Raw genomic sequence first — 19,178 nt, forward strand, 5'->3', positions numbered from 1 at the left:
ACATTCCTGCTGTGCGTACCTGCATTTCCCAAAGCCTGGGGAAGCAGACAAACTCCAGGCCACACAGCCCAGCCTGGACGCCACAATTGCCTTCAAAGAGAAGAGGGGACTCTGGCAGCAACCACCTGCTCAATCTCAAAACCATTCCTGGGCTGCTCCCATTATTTCATTAAAAAATGGATAAATCAGGGCCAGGCACGGTGGCTCACACCGGTAATCCTAGCACTTCAGGAGGCCGAGGCAAGCGGATCACCAGGTTAGGAGATCGAGACCATCCTGGCTAACACAGTGAAATCCCGTCTCTACTAAACAAAATACAAAAAATTAGCCGGGCATGGTGGCGGGCGCCTGTAGTCCCAGCTGCTCGGGAGGCTGAGGCGGGAGAATGGCGTGAACCCGGGAGGCGGAGCTTGCAGTGAGCCGAGATCGCGCCACTGCACTCCAGCCTGGGTGACAGAGCAAGACTCCATCTCAGAAAAGAAAAATAAAAATAAATAAAAGATAAGTCATTGGCAAAACCCCAGATTTTTAATTTATATTTTATATTTTTTTTTCCTTTTTTTTTTTTTTTGAGACAGAGTCTCACTCTGTCACCCAGGCTGGAGTGCAATGGCGTGATCTCGGCTCACTGCAACCTCCACCTCCCAGGTTCAAACGATTTTCCTGCCTCAGCCTCCCTAGTAGCTGGAATTACAGGCACCCGCCACCATGCCCAGCTAATTTTTGTTGTGTGTTTTTTGTTTTTTTTTTTTTTTTGAGACGGAGTCTCGCTCTGTCTCCCGGGCTGGAGTGCAGTGGCGCGATCTCAGCTCACTGCAAGCTCCACCTCCCGGGTTCACACCATTCTCCTGCCTCACCCTCCCCAGTAGCTGGGACTACAGGCGCCCGCCACTTCACCCGGCTAGTTTTTTGTATTTTTAGTAGAGACGGGGTTTCACCATGTTAGCCAGGATGGTCTCAATCTCCTGACCTCGTGATCTGCCCACCTCGGCCTCCCAAAGTGCAGGGATTACAGGCGTGAGCCACTGCGCCCGGCCTAATTTTTGTATTTTTAGTAGAGATGGGGTTTCGCCACGTTGCCAAGGCTGGTCTCAAACTCCTGATCTCAAGTGATCCACCCACCTCAGCCTCCCAAAGTGCTGGGATTACAGGCATAAGCCACTGCGCCAAACCTAGATGTTTTGTTTTGTTTTGTTTTGCTTTTAGATGGAGTCTCACTCTGTCACACAGGCTGGAGTGCAGTGTTGTGATCATAGCTCACTGCAGCCTCGATCTCCTGAGCTCAAGTGATCCTCCCACCGCAGCCTCCCAAGTACCTGGGACCACAGTGCGTGCCACCACGCCCTGCTAACTTTTGTTTTGTTTTGCAGAGATGGAGTCTTGCTATGTTGCCCAGGCTGGTCTTGAACTCCTGGCCTCAAGCTGTCCTCCCGCCTTGGCCTCCCAAAGTGCTGGGATTACAGGCATGAGCCACCACACCTGGCCAAACCCCCAGCTTTTTAAAGAAGGAAAGGTAAAAGGGAATGATTCCTTTTTAAAAACTATTAATACTTCTTAAATAGAATTTACCCTCAACCTTATTGAAAAGCTACTCAGAGTAGAAGCAAACAGCAAACTCAGCAGAAGTCTGTGTAGATCGCAGCACCAGGTCAGACTTTCTTCCCCTGGTCATCTGCTCACGGGTCGACCTCATGACTGCAGGCAGACACCGTACGCACATGCACGTGGCGCCCAAACTCCCCTGCGGTCGTCTGGGAACGGGTAGACAAACCAGCGGGAAGTGGAGTCACCCTCTCTCAGCTTTAAAAACAAGCTGGAGGAGCTTGGAGTCTTGGCACCTGAGTTATTCCATTCTCAGGAATAAGACGGGGCATTGATAACGGGTATCATGTCTGGAAGGCCCTGCGATAAAGAGAGGGCCCGCTTAGAAGAGAAGGTGCTCAGAGTCCATTCTAACAGGCCATCCTCTTGGGAGGTCCACTGTGTCCCAGACACTGTGATAGGGACTTCACATACGTTCCCTAATGTATTCCTCACACCTTGACAGACGACATTGCTGTCTCCAAAACAAATGCGGAAGCAGATCCTGCAAGTTGAAGTTGCTCAGGGTCACAGAGGCAAAGGTAGGCGTCTGAATCAGAGCCGCACTGACAGTTCTTCCCTCCACCACGCCGCCTCCTCAGATGGGATGGTCTGAAAAGAGCAAGCAACCCAAATGACGCCCCACGGCGCGCAGGCGCTGGGTCTGGGAGGATGGCTTGGGAAGTGCCGTGTGCTTGTTTGGAGAAATAACTCTATGCCAGTCAAGGAGTCGCTTTGGGACCTCTCAGGTTCCCAAACCCAGTAAGAAAGTGAGGTCCCTGCTGTTATCCAGCTGGAGATTCGTAGAGGAAGAGGTGAAGTGGCTCTCTGGAGAGGGAGGCATCATCCCCCAGTGCCTGGGATCACTTCAACATTCACAGAGATCCATAAGATTCAGAGGCTGATGCAAAAAAAAAAAAAAAAGAAATGAGATGCTGACTGAGGAACCAGCTTGTGACACGTATCAAGCCATGTGCTTTGAATGCTTTTCAGTAAATAAAGGTCCACACTCAGCTGGGCATGTGGCTCACACCCATAATCCCAGCACTTTGGGAGGCTGAGGCAGGTGGATCACCTGAGGTTGGGAGTTCGAGACCAGCCTGACCAATATGGAGAAACCCCGTCTCTACTAAAAATACAAAAATTAGCTGCGCACGATGGCGCATGCCTGTAATCCCAGCTACTTGGGAGGCTGAGGCAGGAGAATCGCTTGAACCCGGGAGGCGGAGGTTGCGGTGAGCTGAGATCGTGCCATTACACTCCAGCCTGGGCAACAAGAGCGAAACTCCGTCTCAAAAAATAAGAATAAAAATAAAGGTCCACACGGAAGCCTTCATTCAGGAGGGACTCTACAGGTGCCCTAAGGAAAGACCTCTCCGCTCTAACTCCTACACGTTAGAGACCAGCTACAATGCAGAAGACAAAGTTGAGACCAATGCAGGGAAGCAGGGACTCCCGTTACCTTACTAGAAGATTTGCTGTTGGCTCCCTTTAAATAGTGAGCTCTGGTGAGTTTTTAAATTGGTTTAAGTCAGGGGTCCCCAGCCCCAGGGCCACAGAGCGGTATGGGTCCATGGCCTGTTAGAACCTGGCTGCACAGTAGGAGGTGAGCAGCGGCGGGTAAGCATGAGCACCTGAGCTCCACCTCCTGTCAAATCAGCTGCAGCATTAGAGTCTCATAGGAGTGCAAACCCTATTGTGAACTGCGCATGCCAGGGATCCAGCTGCCTGCTCCTCAGGAGAATTGAATGCCTGATCTGTCGCTGTCTCCCATCACCCCCAGATGAGACTGTCTAGTTGCAGGAAAACAAGCTCAGGGCTCCCTATAATTATTTCATTATATATTACAATGTAATAACATAAAATGCACAATAAATGTAATGTGCTTGAATTATCCCAAAACTATCCCCTGCCCCCAGCCCTGGTCTGTGGAAAAATTGTCCTCCACAAAACCTGTTCCTGCTGCCAAAAAGGTTGGGACCACTGCTTTAAGTGGCAAGGCACAAAGCGCACAGTGCAGTCCCACCCAAATTTGCCAAAAACACACCTTCTGCCTGAGCCACGTACGTGGATCTAAAGTGGAATCTCAGCTTGTTCCAAAATCTTTGCTCCTCTTCTTAAGGATCAAAAAGACTGGTTTCAAAGGGAAAGGGGTCCATTAAACACTGGGAGATTCTCCTTGCCAAGGCTCTTACCAGGCTTTTGCAGCTCCGCCCTCCAGGCCACCCTCTCAGGCTGAGAGCAAGGGTTTATCTAACTACATAGAAACAGTGCCTCTGCTGGGTGGAGTCTGGACAACCGCTGGGCCTTTTCAGACCCTAGGCCATGATCAATATCACTAATCACTTTACCTTCTGTGCCCAGCCTGCAGATATTCAGTTTCTCTCAGGCCTAGAGCTAACGTCATGTTTCTGGCTGCTAAAAGCTCTGGCTCCTTTTATTACCACATTAAAGGAAAATAACAGGCGAGAGGTCTGCTGTAGACATTTATTGAATCATCTGTTGCACCAACAGCACATTGTATTTCACAGAAGATTGGCCACAGGCAAAATAAAATAACCCACCACAAATCTGCTTCTGGGGGCCTTCTTCGGTTCCTTAGTCATCCAGTGTTCACTTTGGCAAACAGACCAGTTTACAGACTTTTGTTGCTAATCTGAGGTTCCATTTCTCTCTGTAGCATTCTGGCTAGGGAGAGACACGATTGTACTTTGGTAGTTTGTCTAAGGCGGAGTCTTCCCGAACGTAAACATTTCACTATACATGTGCGTGCCAGCTCATGAAAGAACTGACGGTGCCCCTGCCCCTGAAGAGTGTACAGTCTAAACAGGAGGCGAACACTGTCATCCAGGCAGGCTGAGAGGAGGTGGGGAAAGGGGCTGGAAGGAGCCTGGGCAGCCCCTGCTGGGGAGGGGCCTGGACTACAACCACCTGCTCTCAGAAATGACATTGCCTGAGGCAGGAGCCACAGCAAAAGCCAACTAAGGGAAACGCGAGCATTAGAGAACACTGGCCCCTTTCTCTAAGGTCATCAGGTTTGGAAATTGTATTAAGTTCTTCACTGAAGTACACTGTGTCTGTGTCAAGCTAAGTCATGCTCCTCAAACCCCCAAAAACAAGGAAAACAGGGAGAACAGTCACCAAGTCACCAGATCCAAGAAGCACATGATCAATGTTCTTTTTTTTTTTTTTTTTTTTTTTTTTTTTTTTGAGCCTGTCGCCCAGGCTGGAGTGCAATGGTATGATCTCGGCTCACTGCAAGTTCCACTTCCCGGGTTCACGCCCTTCTCCTGCCTCAGCCTCCCAAGTAGCTGGGACTACAGGCGCCCGTCACCATGCCCAAGTAATTTTTTGCATTTTTAGTAGAGATGGGGTTTCACTGTCTTCGTCAGGATGGTCTTGATCAATGTTTTACTCACACTATTTCCGGGCCAAAGCCAAATGGTGGCTCAGCTAACATGACACTCTATACGGCTACAGTGATGTGCAGACGCCACAGGGGATGACCTGGTTCTGCCTCAGTCCTGACTTCCTGGAGAGACGGGCACCAGGGAAGAAGGAGAAGCCTTGTCCTCCAGAACAGAGGCAGCAGCTCCAGCAGCCCCAGGGGCCCCAGCCACAGCCAGAAGCAGCGGTTTTTCATTTAAAAAATTCTACGGTTTGTGCTCTCTGCCTCCCAGCCTGAGCAGAGCCTGGGTGAGCCTGGGAAAGGAAACCAGAGCTGAGCTGCAAGGGGGGTGCTGCAAGGAGGGAGCCCCAGCAGGAAGGCGCTGCAAGGTGCCCCCTATTCCCAACTCCCATGTCTGGAGCAGCCCGGGAGAAGGCCTGCCTCCATCTGCCAGGAGAAAGTCTGTCTGAAGTCATGGGCTTCTATCCCCTCTCCACCAAAGCCGTCCTAGGGCTAGAGGGTTAAAGAAGAGGAAGGTCAGGACTATAGCTGGGCCACAGCCTCACTCAGAGCTTCCCAGGGGCCAGTCCCTCCCCTCTCCTGGGGAACCTTGCTCTCACCACCAACATACTTTACACATCATATCACTTGCTCCTCTGCCAAAGGCTGGGCCCATTCGTGCCACGTGTTATTTGGGCTGGAGGGACTCTTTGTTTGAATTCAGCAGCCATCGTGGCCTTTCCAGGCCTGTCCCTGAGGCCCCCCCAGTTTCCCCTGGCCTTGCCCCAGGCATCTGCTGCCGGGAGGGTGGGTCCTCCTGTCTCGCTTCTTTAAAGACCTGTGCTCTGAGACCAGGACTGACCACCCGAAGTCCCACCCAAAGCCTTCTGCACTGAAGGGGGCAACAGAGACACGGGAGCTACACACAATGAACTGGTCTATAGCAGCAGAGAAAGGAGAAGCAGAGGAGGCAGAGACCTGACCCCAGAAAGCAGCACTCAAATAGACGCAGCTGCGCCCACCCACCCGCCTGCTGCCAGAGCCACTCTCTGGAGCCTGCAATCCTGAAGATGCCTTAGCAGGAGTGGGCAAGAAGACACCCCGTGAACCCCCAGGGCCGGCCCAGTGCATCACTGGGAGCCGGGGCTGTCTCCCTCCGTCAGCGTCTTGAAGTCCATGGAGAGGGCCTGCTCTTCGGCCTGGGAAGGGCGCTTCCAGTCAGCCCGAGTCAAGATATAGAGCACCGCCCCACCGAAGCAGGCCAGCAGCAGGCCCAGCACATTGGCCAGGACGCCCTCGGGCTCAAACGCACTGTACTTGTCCCTGCAGGGGTGAGAGGAAGGGAGAAGCTGCCCAAGAGGTCACAGGCCAAATGCCCGTATCCTGGGCCTTAAAGATGTCATAGGGATTCCAGCACCAGCCCCTGCCTCCCTACCCTACCCAAAGAGAACGACTACCCCCCACCCCCAACAGCAATCTCCAGCAATCTCTAATGTAAAACCAGCAATCTCTAATGTAAAACTCTGTATCAATACTCTAGTTCTAAGCAGTTCTCCTGCAGATCCTGCTACGTGATGGGAATAAATAGGGTGCCCATAGCCCAGAAGTTTCTTGGAAAGGAAAAAAATCAAGAAAGCTAACCAAAGCCAAGCCCCATGCACCCAATTCTTAGCAAGCATAACTACAGCCACCCGTTGTGAGGCCACAAGAGACGGCTCAGGAAGCCACAGCTGGGGAAGCCGAGGGCAGGGTGAGGTCTGTGCAGGGGTGGCCCAGGCCTGCCCCCTCCCACCCAGGACACTCACCCGAGGTTGAACAGCAGTGCCTCCTTCAGGCCCAGCAGGGCAGTGCCCACGGAAAGCAGAAAGATGGTGGCACCAAAGAAGATGTGCTGTGGCCGGTAGCGGCTCCGCAGGGAGAACGGAGCTCCGGGGAACAGGAAGAAGCTGAAGCCCACCAGCCACTAGGAGGAAAGAAGGTGGTTCTGGGACAGGGCGGCCGGCAACCCCAGCAGCCGAGGTCAGCCCAGGCCCACGCCCATGCGCCCACATGGCGACTGCGAGCCCCTCAGCCCTGCCTGGTTTCCTCCCTCCTCAGCACGGTGGTGGGAGGAGTACTAAGTGCTTAGGGACAAGGGACCCGTCCCCCAGCACTTGAGGCCTTGGCACACTCGCAGATTCGGAAAGCTGGGCTTGTGGCCAAACACACTGAGTCAGCCATGGGGCGCCTGGGAGCTGGGCACCCTTGGCCGCCAATCCTAGCTTTGCACCCACACAGGCCTGGGAAGACAGCTCTCTCACCTGCACGCACCCCAGAAAACAGGCCCTTCCATGAGGCACGTTTCAGCCCAGCTCCCCTGCCCCTCCCACCTCCCTGGTAGGTGGCCACAGGCCCTGGGCGCTGGAAGAGCTCACCTGCACAAAGTACAGGCCAAAGACAAGGATCCCGCACCAGCTGTGCAGGCTGTACAGGTCCGCGTAGCCCTTCTTCCTGTGGTAGTCGAACACTGCGACCAAGCCTGGGCCAGAGATAGGTCATGTGAGGACAGGGTTAGACGTGGAAAAGGAAGGGATAAGACGACCCAAGGAACCAGCTAGCAGGGACTTCTGGGCTTTAGTACCAGTTCAATGGCTGCCAGCACCCAGTGGCCCTGCAGGGGATGTTTGGGATGGGGGCGGGCCCATCACGGCTCTGGGGAGGGAACAGAGCAGGTAAAGCGGCTGTTTGCCATACCTGAAGAGACAGGCAGGGGGCGGGGAAGGCTGCGCCCAGGAACTCACCAACCAGGGCGATGACGAGCGCAAAGACGTGCAGCAGCCCATGCAGGACCTTGGTGGTGCGTTTGGCTTCATTTCTGAAGACACGGTAAACCAGTAGGGCTGTGAGAGGTGAGAGAGGGAACGTGAGTGCATCCGCCTGCAGTGAGGCCTCCTGCCCCCGCAGCAAGGAGGCACCTTGGTGGCGAGGTGATGTGAGCTGACAGCTTGCAGCAGGAGCCTAGCTGCAGGAACTGGAGGAGAAAGCCAGGTTCCCTGGGGACCCTGGGCAGCTCCTGGCCTTCTCTGAGGGCACCTAAGGCTGTGTGCACCTTAACACTCCTCCCCCACCCTCCAACCTCCCCCAACTGTGCACACTCAAAGAGGGCAGGGCGGGAGACTGTACCACAGTCCCCACCACCAGGAGAGGCAGTGAAGGCGGCGCCTCTGCCCTCGTCCCCACCTAAAGGAGCTGCCCGGCCCAGCAGACACCCCACCCCACCCATCTTCTTGTCAGGTGTCCTGCAAATTCCAGGCTGTGTTTGAGGTCCACTGTTGGTCACACTGAGGCAACAAGCAGCCTGAGTTGACCTGTTAGCCACGTGGCTCCTCACACAGGCCCCCACCTAAGCCTGGGCAGATCATCCCACCCTGGCTCCCAAGCAGAACCTTGTGATCCCAGCCTGATCTCCCACTTCCAGAAGAGGTGGGCAAGGCCAGGTCACGTGAGGAACGCCTCTTAGCTTTCTGCTGCTCAGGGGTGGCTGTCACCAGGACCACCTCTAGGAAGAGCCGGTCAACCAGATGCAGATTCGGCTTCCAGGATACCTGGCCTGGAGGCAGGTGGAGGCCAAGCACTGCCTTGCTCCTGCCCCAGGGGGAGGCCTCTAGCTCTGCCAAGTCCAAGACCAACAACACATAGGCGCGTGCGCACACACGCATACAAACTCTCACATGTGCTTACTTTTTTTCCCTCAGTTCAAACCACCCCTGCAGCAGGGCCTGGTTCGGGGCCCCATTCCTTTCCCTCTGCGGCATGAAGCGCCTGCCTTGGACGCTGTGCGTGGAAACGAGGTGAAAATGCTGGGCCAGGCTGGAGAGGAGCTGCCACCCACCAACCTCAGAGCCTGGGTTTGGATTCCATCTCCCCAGGCTCTGAACCAGCTTCTGTCTGTCTTTTCTAGAATCTTAGATTTGTCCAACCAGAAGAGACCGCAGGGGTGACAAGACCCCTGCAAACTGCCTCTCAGGGACCCCACAAGCCCGGGCCGAGAGGAGCGGCCCACGGGACTCACCATCTCCCTGCAGGAAGACGAGGCCTATGACCATGCAGAGGGGGTGCGCGTTGAACTGCAGGTCGCTCTCCCAGGCAATGCCGCCTCGGTACAGCCCGAGCCAAGCGCCAGTCATGGCCACCAAGGTCAGGCCCAGCAGCTGGGAGAAGGCCACGTAGTAAGGCAGCGCTGTGGGGGTGGATGCCGCGGCCCCGCCCTCCATGCTGAGGCAAAGGCTGCAAGAAAGAGCAAAGCTCAGAGGAGCAGCACACAGCACCACGAGATGTGCACAGAGCCCTTGAGATGCACACAGCCTCCGCAGATGTGCACAGCCCCCAAGATGCGCACAGGCCCCCCGAGATGTGCACATCCCCAAGATGCGCACAGCTCCCCCCCCCCCACGAGATGCGCACAGCCGCCCCCGGAGATGAGCACGGTCCCCCCAGATACCTACAGCCCCCCTGAAATGCACACAGCCCCCCCGAAATGCACACAGCCACCCCAGCTAGCTGCGCGCAACACCCCCCCCCCAGGTTGCGCACAGCCCCCTCCAGATGCGCACAGCCACCCCCGCTAGATGCGCACAGCACCCCGAGATGCGCAAGTCCCCCTAGATGCATGCAGCCCTCCCGAGATGCACACGGCACCCCGATGCGAGCAGCCCCCCTGAGATACACAAGTCCCCCTGCAAGATGTGCACTACATCGCCCTGAGATGCGGCGCAGCTACCCCCATGGTGCCCCGCCACCCTCACCCCAGGCTCCTGCTGGAAGCAGCCCTCGCTCTCCCACCCCCAAGCTCCTTCCCACCCATCGTCCACGGGCAGAGGTCCCAAGTCTCAGGAGTGGCTGAGCGGGGGCCCAGCCTCCCCACAGGGATAGGCGTGACCTGGGACACGACACCAGGAGTTCCATATGCGGTGAAGGGGCAAGGAAAGACACCCCAAGTTCTAGTGAGCGCAAGGGCCCAGTGCCTGGCTTTCTTTTCTGTTTCATGAGGCCCTGGCCTTCCCTGGGTGGGCTTTACAGGTGAGTTACACAGGCGAGCGCGCTCCTTGAAGGGAAGGAAGGGACTGGTCACACCTTTTCTCCAGACGCATCATGAAATACATCTGGGGAGAAATGGGAAGTCTCCCTCCCCTAGCCCGGTTTTTAACTCCAAGCTGGCGATGAGGAGGCTTCCCCACCCCACACCCAGGAGAGCCAGCCCCGCTCCCCCAACCCCCCCTCCCCCCCCATCGCGCCTGCAGAATAGAAGTGCTCTGACTGTGCTACACACAGGGAAAGGGCGCTTCCCCTCCAAGCAGGGGGCGGGGAGGATCCGCACTCTAGAGGGGCGCTCAGGTGAGGTTTCCAAAACTGAAGGCCCCCAGAAACAAGGCCTATGAGGGGGCTGGGTAGAGCGCAGCACGGCTGTCCCTGGTGCTCCACCCCACGTGACCCTCCAGGAGGAAAGGAGAGCCGGTGGTTCCTAGGGAAACAGGAATGAGAAGGCCCTGCTAGGAGCCCAAGGGAGTGCCCAGTGCCTGCACAGCCTCGTGCCAGGCAGGAGAGCACCCAGCAGCTGGGGATGGGAGGAGAGGCGGCAGGAGGAGAACAAGCATGGCCTCACCTGCTCTCCCTTCACCTGACAGCGGCCTGTGCGCCACGGAAAAGTGCCGCCATGGCCCACAGTTGCCACTGCAACTGCCACCACCATGGCCACCACCATGGCCACCACAAGCAGACCCCAGAGCACTGCTGCTGCCCCCCACCCGCCCCGGACGGTTCCCCACTGGCCCCTCGACACAGTCCAGCCTCTCCTGGCAGCAACTGTATCAGAACTAGGGGGACAGTGGCCAGCACAGGACCACTGACCCCCTTTGTACCCGGCACACGCTCTGCCCTGCAGTGCCCAGGAGCTGGTTTTCAGTCCCTCCCAGGGATGGGCTCCTTCTCTGCTCTCCAGTTCTCTCACCACATCAGACAACTGTTGGCAACTCCACCATTAAAGGGGAGGGGGTGTGTGGGCCAGGCGCGGTGGCTCACACCTATAATCAGCACCTGGGGAGGCCAAGGCAAGTGGATCACCCGAGGCCAGGAGTTCAAGACCAGCCACAACATGGTGAAACCCCATCTCTACTAAAACTACAAAAATTAGCCGGGCATGGTGGCTCACACCTGTAATCCCAGCTACTCGGGAGGCTGAGGCACTAGAATCCCTTGAGCCGGGGAGGCAGAGTTTGCAGTGGGCCAAGATTGCACCACTGCATTCCAGCCTGGGTGATATAATGAGACTCTGTCTCAAAAAAATTTTTTTTTCTGATTAAAAAAAGGATGTGTGTGTGTTAATAATCCACACACACCACAGAATATGGATCAGCAAAAAAGGTAAAATGACAGGCCATCAGCACTTGATCTATATCCTCACACAACTTCTTCCTAAAAAACACATATGAATCCTTTTATAGAAGCAGGATCGTGCCATGTTCTCACCTGCTTTTTAACTGAGGGCGTAGCACACATGGATGTTTGTGTCAATGGATATGCGCCCACATCATCATTTTCGTAACCTCACACTCTTGCATTGCACGGCCATTTTTTAGCCAACTAGTTCCCATTGCTCAGCATTTAGCTAGCTTTCAGTTTTCCACCAAATAAACAACAGGATGTGGCCATGTTTGCAAACTTCTCTGCAGGGAATCCTGAAACAAGGGCTAGGTTCTGTTTTAGATTTCTGACACATTCCGTCACATCATCTCCCAGAAACACAGCCCCAGTCCACATTCCCAGGGTGGACGGGAATACAGGATTCCAGAAGCCCCAGCCAACAATAAATCCTATTTTTGGAACTCCTGCCTCTGTCTTTATCTGTCACCTACAGGGGTATCAGTTCTGTCCCCACCACCCCAAATTCAAGCCCCATTTCTGACATTCACTATTCATCTCTACCTGGACATCCCACAGATGCTTCAAACTCAGCTCATTCCAAGTCACCTCCTCTCCCGTCGTCACCAAATTATCTCATGCCCTCCCCACTAGCTAGTGGGGCTGCCCTTCTTCCAGGCCCAGGTGACACCTCAGCTCCTCCACAGAAGGCTGCCCAGGTCGCCGCATGCTGGGGCCCCTCCCCTCACTTCTCTCCTGAGCATCCTCACTGCCACACCCAAGTCAGGGCCTGCAGCTTCTCTCTCTTCAATGTGACAGATGCACCAGGGACAAAGCCAGCTCCCAAGGTCATGCTGTCCCCTGCGCAAGAGGCCCCGAGTGCCAGTGAAATGCCAGCTGCCTGGCATGATCCTGCCCGTTTCCATCTGCAGCCCCCACTGTTCCTACTAGGCCCTCTAGGGGAGACGCCTGGGCTCACAGAATCCAAGGACACGGTCTAGCCTGGCTTGCTGCTGCGGACCCCACACCCCTGCCTCCACTCCCCAGACACCACGGTGGGCAGACCACTTTGTCCCCAGGCTCTCCCGGAGCCTCCTTACCCTGGCAGTGTCCTGTCTGCTCCTCAAAGGCAGGGACGCTCTCGATCCTCCTTGGGAATCCTTGGGTCTCTAATACTCTGAGTCTAACAGGAAAATGTACTAAAAGAAGTGCTGTCCCCCCCGGTCACTTGTCGTCTGTCCTCTCCAGGTCGCCGCCTCCTTTATTAGATTCATCCCCAGAGAGCCCGGCTGCAAGCAGAATCTGATTAGCAACAAATTAGGAAGAACAGAGGGGACACCACCCCTCCCTCTGCTGGGAGACCTGGCAACTTCCTCGCGCCTCGTGGAGTACAAAGGGCAGGAGAGGCCGGCAGAGTGAGGGGCCGCTGCCAACTCCTTCCTTCCCACCAGGCTGCCCAGGAGACAGCGGACCTCAGAGCCAGGCTCTCTTCTCGCAGTGACGACTGCCTGCGGCTTCAACATCCTACGGTGAAATGCCCGGCCTGGCCTCCCGGGGAGTTGGAACCCTAAAGTTGTTTGCTCCCCATCATGGCAGGGCAGACGTGTGCTTGATGTGTCAGTAGGGTGGGGACCCCACAGCCTGTAAGCACCTGCCCTATGCTGGGTACTTCATGCCATCTCTCATGTCACCCTTAAATGACACTGTGTGGATAACAGGAGCATTGCCCCAGTTTGACAGGCCAGGAAATGGAGGCTCAACGAGGACAAGCGACATGCCCCCAAATTCCCATCGGCAAATAGCAGCTCAACTCGACCCACACGCGCCTGCACTCGGCCAAGTGCTGGGGCCACACAGAGGGGGCCTGGTCCCTGCCCTCAAGGGGCGTGCAGATGAGCGGTGCAGACGCAGATTTTCAGGTAAGGGTGATATAAGTTCAAGCCAGGAGCTAATCTGGGCCTCCAAGACCCGTACCAATGTGCACACGGAAGACGGCACCCCTGCTTTGATGTCTGTGGGCAACAGCGTCTCTAGCTCTCCTGTGAAACAGTGGCTGCCTGCTCGTGGCTTTGGCCTTTCCAAGGCCCAGGAACTAGGGTGGCACTGTCAGGCTTTCCAGACTGAAGTCAGCAAGGATCTGTGTTGGAGCTCACTGAGGAAGCTGCTTTGACGCACGGGAAGCTCCCGGGGCGGTGCCCCCCCTCCTGTGCCAGTCCTCCTGCGTCCTCCCCGCCTCGGTTTCACCATGGCACTAAGCACTGGTGCGTGCAAAACAGCAGGCCCTGACCGAAGGTGAGAGGGAAGGGGTTACAGGAAGGCAAACAAGCCACGGAAGCTGCATTTCCATTTGCTCCTAAGGCGGCTGTCCTGGCCCAGGCAGCCCAGGGACCCGGGGCCCCTGGTCATCTGGAAGGAAGCCAGAGATGAACAGGGGCCTCTGGAATGACAGAGGCCTGCTTCCGATTCAAAGGCGAGGCTTCAAAGTCTAAGTGTGAGGATGACGGGAAAGCCCGTGGCTGGCCTGCAGGCGATCGCGGTCCATAGGTTCTGAGTGTGGCTCTGTGCTTTACAGGAGATGAGCAGATAATCCCTTCCCTAACAGGGCTCTCGGGAGGCCATTCATTGGACGTAATTGACAACCCATTTGTGTGCAGGGAAGGGCTGTGTCCCATGCCAGAGGTGGGGGTGTACAGGAATAGACATTCTGATATCTCTGGACAGAATCTGACCCACCCACAAATGTGTCTGCTGCATTTGCACACCTGGACATCGGGTGAGATTTACTCCCTAGGAAGCAAGCCTTTGAATCGTGGCTCTCATTTCCCAGTCTTGACAGCAAGAATACTCTCTCACCCTTCCCTCCTCACTGGGCAGCCCTGGGACACTGGCTGTTCTTGGGCCCTCTGTGTTCTCAGAGCAGAACTGTGGGCAGCAGCTTCAAGGCCTGGAAGTTGCCACTCTCCACCCCCAAGGGCTCCACTGCCCTGCAGACCAGAACCCTGCAACCAGAGGGGGCTCATGTAGCCCCTCACACAGTCACTTGCCTTCCTCTGTGAGAGCTCAGGATGAGAGTGATAGATCTCTGGCAGTTTCTGGAGCTTAGAGCTGTGAGAGTCACCCTTGTCCCCACCCACTCACCCCACCTGCAGCCAGACTCCACTTAATGGAATAAGCACATTAAGGACAGCATGGCCCACAAAGCTTCACTGAGCCAAGCATCACTCTCCCTCCCCACACCCACTGTTTTTTATTAAAAGGCGACCAGGACTAATCTCATTATTGGGGACCAGACACTGCACATGGTGCACAGCCTCGGGGGCGGAAGGCGGAGCAGGGGAGGCTGGGAAGTGGGTAGCCTGGGCTGGCCACAGCCCTCCTTATCAACAGCAGGGTCTGAATTGAGTTAGGAAAGATTGTGACTGGGGAACGGCCGATATCTCTTCTTGATGGGTGAAGGGGAAAACAGCTCAATTGCCCTAGAACATCCTATCATGTGATGAAGGAGAAAGCAAAGTGTGGTGTGAGTTATTAGGGTACTTTCTCAGCACCCCAGTAGGTGGTGCTTCCCAGGCGGTGCTTCCCGTCCCATGCCAGTCCTCCTGCATCCTCCCCACGCCGGCACCAGCATGGCACTAAGCCCTGGTGCATGCAAAGACACCAGGCCCTGAGCAAAGTGTGAGAGAGAAGGCATTACAGGCGGGCCAACAAGCCGCAGGGGCTGCATTTCCATTTCTCCTGGAGTGGCTGTCCTGGCCCAGGCAGCCCAGGGACCCGGAGCATCCAGGCTGCTTGGACCAAGGAACTAGGTACCCAGGAAGCAGCAGAGCCTGAAGTCAAACACTGAGCTCCTTTCTCCCACAAAACAGAGGGCTCCGAATGCTTACAAACAAAAATGTTTCCATTTCCATGAAAATCAGAAGAAAAAAACTGAACATTCAGGGTTGAGGAAAATGTTGCCATTTTTAAAAACTTACTTTAATTTTTTTTTTTTTTTTTTTTAAACAGTGTCTAACTCTGTCACCCAGACTGGAATAGTGGCATGATCATAGCTCATGGCAGCCTCGAACTCCTGGGCTCAAGGAATCCTCCCACCTCAGCTTCTCAAGTAGCTGGAACTACAGCTATGCTAAAATGCCCAGTTAGTTTTTTCTTTTTTTTTTTTTTGGAGAGATAGGGTCTCACTATGTTGCGCGGGCTAGTCTCAAACTCCTGGTCTCAAGCAGTCCTCCTGCTTCAGCTTCCCAAAGCTCTGGGATTACAGACAGACATGAGCCAGCCCTAAAATGTTTTGTTTAAAAATTAATTTTAATCCAGTATACTTGTCTTTATACCAATGCAGTTGTAAAATATAATTTTATTATTATTTTCCTTTTTTTTTTTGAGACGGAGTCTCGCTCTATCCCCCAGGCTGGAGTGTAGTAGCACAATCTCAGCTCACTGCAAATTCCGCCTCCCAGGTTCATGCCATTCTCCTGCCTCAGCCTCCCGAGTAGCTGGGACTACAGACGCCCACTACCATGCCAGACTAATTTTTTTTTTTTTTTTTTTTAGTAGAGGGGTTTCACCGTGTTAGCCAGGATGGTCTCGATCTCCTGGCCTCATGATCCACCCACCTCGGGCTCCCCAAGTGCTGGGATTACAGGCGTGAGCCACTGCGCTCGGCCAATTTTTTTTTTTTTTTTTTGAGACAGAGTCGCACCCTATTACCCAAGCTGGAGTACAATGGCAAGATCTCAGGTCACTGCACCCTCCGCCTCCCGGGTTCAAGCGATTCTCCTGCCTCAGACTCCCCGAGTCTGAGATTACAGGCGTGCGCCACCACGCCCAGCCAATTTTTTGTATCTTTAGTAGAGACGCACTTTCACCATGTTGGCCAGGCTAGTCTGGAACTCCTGACCTCCTTATCCGCCCACCTCAGCCTCCCAAAGTCCTGGGATTACAGGCGTGAGCCACCGCACCTGGCCAATTGTTATTATTTTTTTTTATGGAACAAGGGGCCCATGAAAGGCCCAGTGCAGCCCAGGTTAGAGAGATGTGATTTCAAAACAGGCTATTTATAACCATCAGCTCGTGGACAAGCCAAGTCTCTTCTCCCAGCCTGCTTCCTAATCTATAAAGTGGAAGGATATCTGGATCTACCTTACTGAACACAGAAAGAGTAAGCGGATAAACGTGTGCCAGTGCCCAGCACAGTGCCTGCCACACAGAGGGCATTCCATCAAAGAGCAATCTTACAAAAACGAAATCTGATCCTAAGAGCACCTTAGGAAGAGTGGTACTGCCGACACGAGGTTTGGGGCCACAGAGAGCCAGATGGCAGCCATCTCTAATAAATCCACACTCCCTTTCTGTCCACCATTACCCCCCCACACCAAGCAGAAGCTCCTGGAGCTGGGAAGAACACAGGATGGTCTGCTTTTAATCTGTGACATTTTATATTCCCAAAATTCATTTATGAATTGCTCAGGCAGTAGAGTGCTTTTTCCCAGTGAAGTTATGCTTTTAGAGGGGGTTCATTTCTCATTCCCTTCCACCAATGCCATCTAATGTCACTGAACCACCCGGTATTAGCAGGAGCCCAAGCTCTGCCTGCCAAGGGAAGGTGGTGAGGGCAGAAAAGTGGTAGGACAAGGCTGGGCGTGGTGGCTCACGTCTGTAATCCTAGCACTTTGGGAGGCCAAGGCGGGCAGATCACTTGAGGTTAGGAGTTTGAGACCAACCTGGCCAACACGGTGGAGGGGAGGGGAGGGGAGGGGAGGGGAGGGGAGGGGAGGGGAGGGGAGGGGAGGGGAGGGGAGGGGAGGGGAGGGGAGGGGAGGGGAGGGGAGGGGAGGGGAGGGGAGGGGAGGGGAGGGAAAAGGAGTGGTACAAGCAGTGTGGTTCCACCTCCAGCTCTAGGGGGCTCCTCGTGCAAGGGGTGGGGCTGCCGCCGCCTCGTATTTTCCTGCCACCACCAAATTTCACAGGAGAAATCCAGGCAACTAGAGGAGGTGGCAAAGTTTCTTTTTTTTTTCTTTTTTTTTTTTTTTGTTGTTGTTGTTTCATTAGCTATTAAAACAAAGGGGTAGAATCTAGGTGCCCTAGATGTCACTTCATTTACGGAGTCAGAAAATCCACAAAGGCTGCCAAAGTGGAATGAATGAGAGGAGAGGAGCCACCAGAAAGGAGAAGTCTGGGAAGGGGGCCCTAGATCCACACGGATGATCCTCACTTCGTGATACAGTCGGGGACGGGGCAGGGAGGGAGGGAGGGTGGCCCCGCCATCTCCCAGGTGTCAAGGTGGCGGCAGCTCCGCCCTCAGCGCAGTTGGCACCAGCCAGACCCACCAAGGCCACTGAAGGAGTGGGGCTTTCCCACTCGGGAAACTCCCACCCTCGCGCTCAGAAGCTGGGGGCGTCGGGAGACACAGGCGGGGACCTGCGGCTCCACGTTGCAGCCCGGGCCCTACTCCGGGCAAGAGACAGTGGCTCCGGTTTCAAGAGGGCAGCCGTGGCAAAGGCTGGTTGGTCCACTTGCACCCTACCTTGCTCTAGAACGCGGCGCAGGAGCAGAGATCCAAACTCGGGGTCACTGGAAAGCGGGGGTCTCGGTTCTAACTTCAGCAGAGACCCGGCACCCGGGCAGGCCAGGGCGGGGGCCTCCTGGACCGGGAGAGACTGCGGTTCCGAGAGGGCAGGCGAGCCCTGCAGCCCTCGGACCCAGGGTGCGGGTCGGCGCCGCAGTCCGGTGTGCGGCCGCAGGGGGCAGGTGCGAGGCCGGCTGCGACTCGGGAGCCCGGCGTGGTCCCTCCCTGCGCAGTCGGGGCTCACCTGGGCCACCCCCGCCCCGCACCCCTGCGCGCTCCGCTCCCATCCCCGGCCCGGCCACCTACCTCGCCTACCCGAGCGTCCCGCGAGCCTCCCCGCGCCGCGCCCGGGTTGCTCAGCCGGTTCCCGGGGCCGTGGCGTGACGGCGTCGCCATGGCAACCAGGCGGCGAGCGGGGCGGGGTCTCCCAGGCCGGAAGTGGCGCACGCGGCCCCCGGGGCTGCCCCCCACGTGCCAGGCCCCAGCGGTTGCAGCCACGCTCGGGCCTGGGCCCTGCCAGCTCCGGCCCCGCACGTAGGCGAACCGCTGTCACCGTGAGCCCGGCCTCGCGACCCCCGTCCGGGGTCCCCACGATCGTGGGCGAGTGGGGTCTGCGGCCCGCGGGGATGGAGGGCCGCGGGGTTGGCCCGGGCAAGCCCCGACTGCGCATGTAAGGACCTGGGGTCAGCCAGGCCTGGGGGTGGGACGGGCCCTGAGAAGGGCAGGTACCAGGGGCGAGACCCGCCGCCCTTCCCCGGCTTGGCCCCAAGCTTCCTGATTTTCTCGCTCCACGCCTCCCCTTCTGCCGTCCACCTTCTTCCCTGCCCTGCTCTCGCCCCGCCCGGGCCCAGGAGGCCACTAGATGTCAGACCGGGTTCAGGCCTTGGCCACGCCGCTGCTCCGGGAGCTCTGGGGGCACGTCCCCAGCCCCCACCGGGGAGACGACACTGCCGGGAAGGCCGGGACTAACCCCCGCCCCCGCAGAGTAGCCTGCGGGGAACACCGGTTCCACCAGGCTCTCACGACAGCCGAGACCTTGCCGTCCGCAGCTTCCCCTGCCCAAAGCGCGGAGAAAGGAGGGCGCCGAGGCCAAGACCAAGAACGGGAGCCAGCCCCTTAGGAGCCGGGTCCAGGCCCCCGGTCCAGGAAGCGCTGTGGGTAGATAAGGGGTCCAGCTCAGACTTCCTACAAGCTGGGAACAAAGGGTTCTTTCCTGTCTGATGCCGGGCCAGATGTAGCAAGCGCCTA

At 56.2% G+C, this 19,178-nt stretch overlaps 1 protein-coding gene across 14 annotated transcripts; it reads right to left on the minus strand.

Moving 5' to 3' along the window:
• Positions 1–1,531: 1,531 nt before the first annotated feature.
• Positions 1,532–18,996, minus strand: CYB561 (cytochrome b561). Of its 14 annotated transcripts, XM_074020073.1 has the most exons (9): positions 18,237–18,267; positions 17,889–17,935; positions 12,466–12,654; positions 10,867–11,041; positions 9,021–9,235; positions 7,750–7,848; positions 7,384–7,487; positions 6,775–6,932; positions 4,055–6,292 (listed from the first exon to the last, which is right to left on the minus strand). In XM_074020073.1, the coding sequence occupies exons 5-9, from the start codon at positions 9,220–9,222 to the stop codon at positions 6,100–6,102; spliced, it is 756 nt and encodes a 251-aa protein (XP_073876174.1). In that variant the 5' UTR covers positions 9,223–9,235; positions 10,867–11,041; positions 12,466–12,654; positions 17,889–17,935; positions 18,237–18,267; the 3' UTR covers positions 4,055–6,099. The 14 variants fall into 14 exon arrangements, 13 of the variants coding, with proteins under 13 accessions (XP_073876175.1, XP_045231776.2, XP_073876174.1 ...); XM_045375838.3 differs by lacking the exon at positions 17,889–17,935; XM_065531830.2 differs by lacking the exon at positions 10,867–11,041.
• Between the last annotated feature and the right edge of the window lie 182 nt (positions 18,997–19,178).

The sequence above is a fragment of the Macaca fascicularis genome, chromosome 16 (genome assembly GCF_037993035.2).
Source record: "Macaca fascicularis isolate 582-1 chromosome 16, T2T-MFA8v1.1".
NCBI classification, from domain to species: Eukaryota; Metazoa; Chordata; class Mammalia; order Primates; family Cercopithecidae; genus Macaca; species Macaca fascicularis.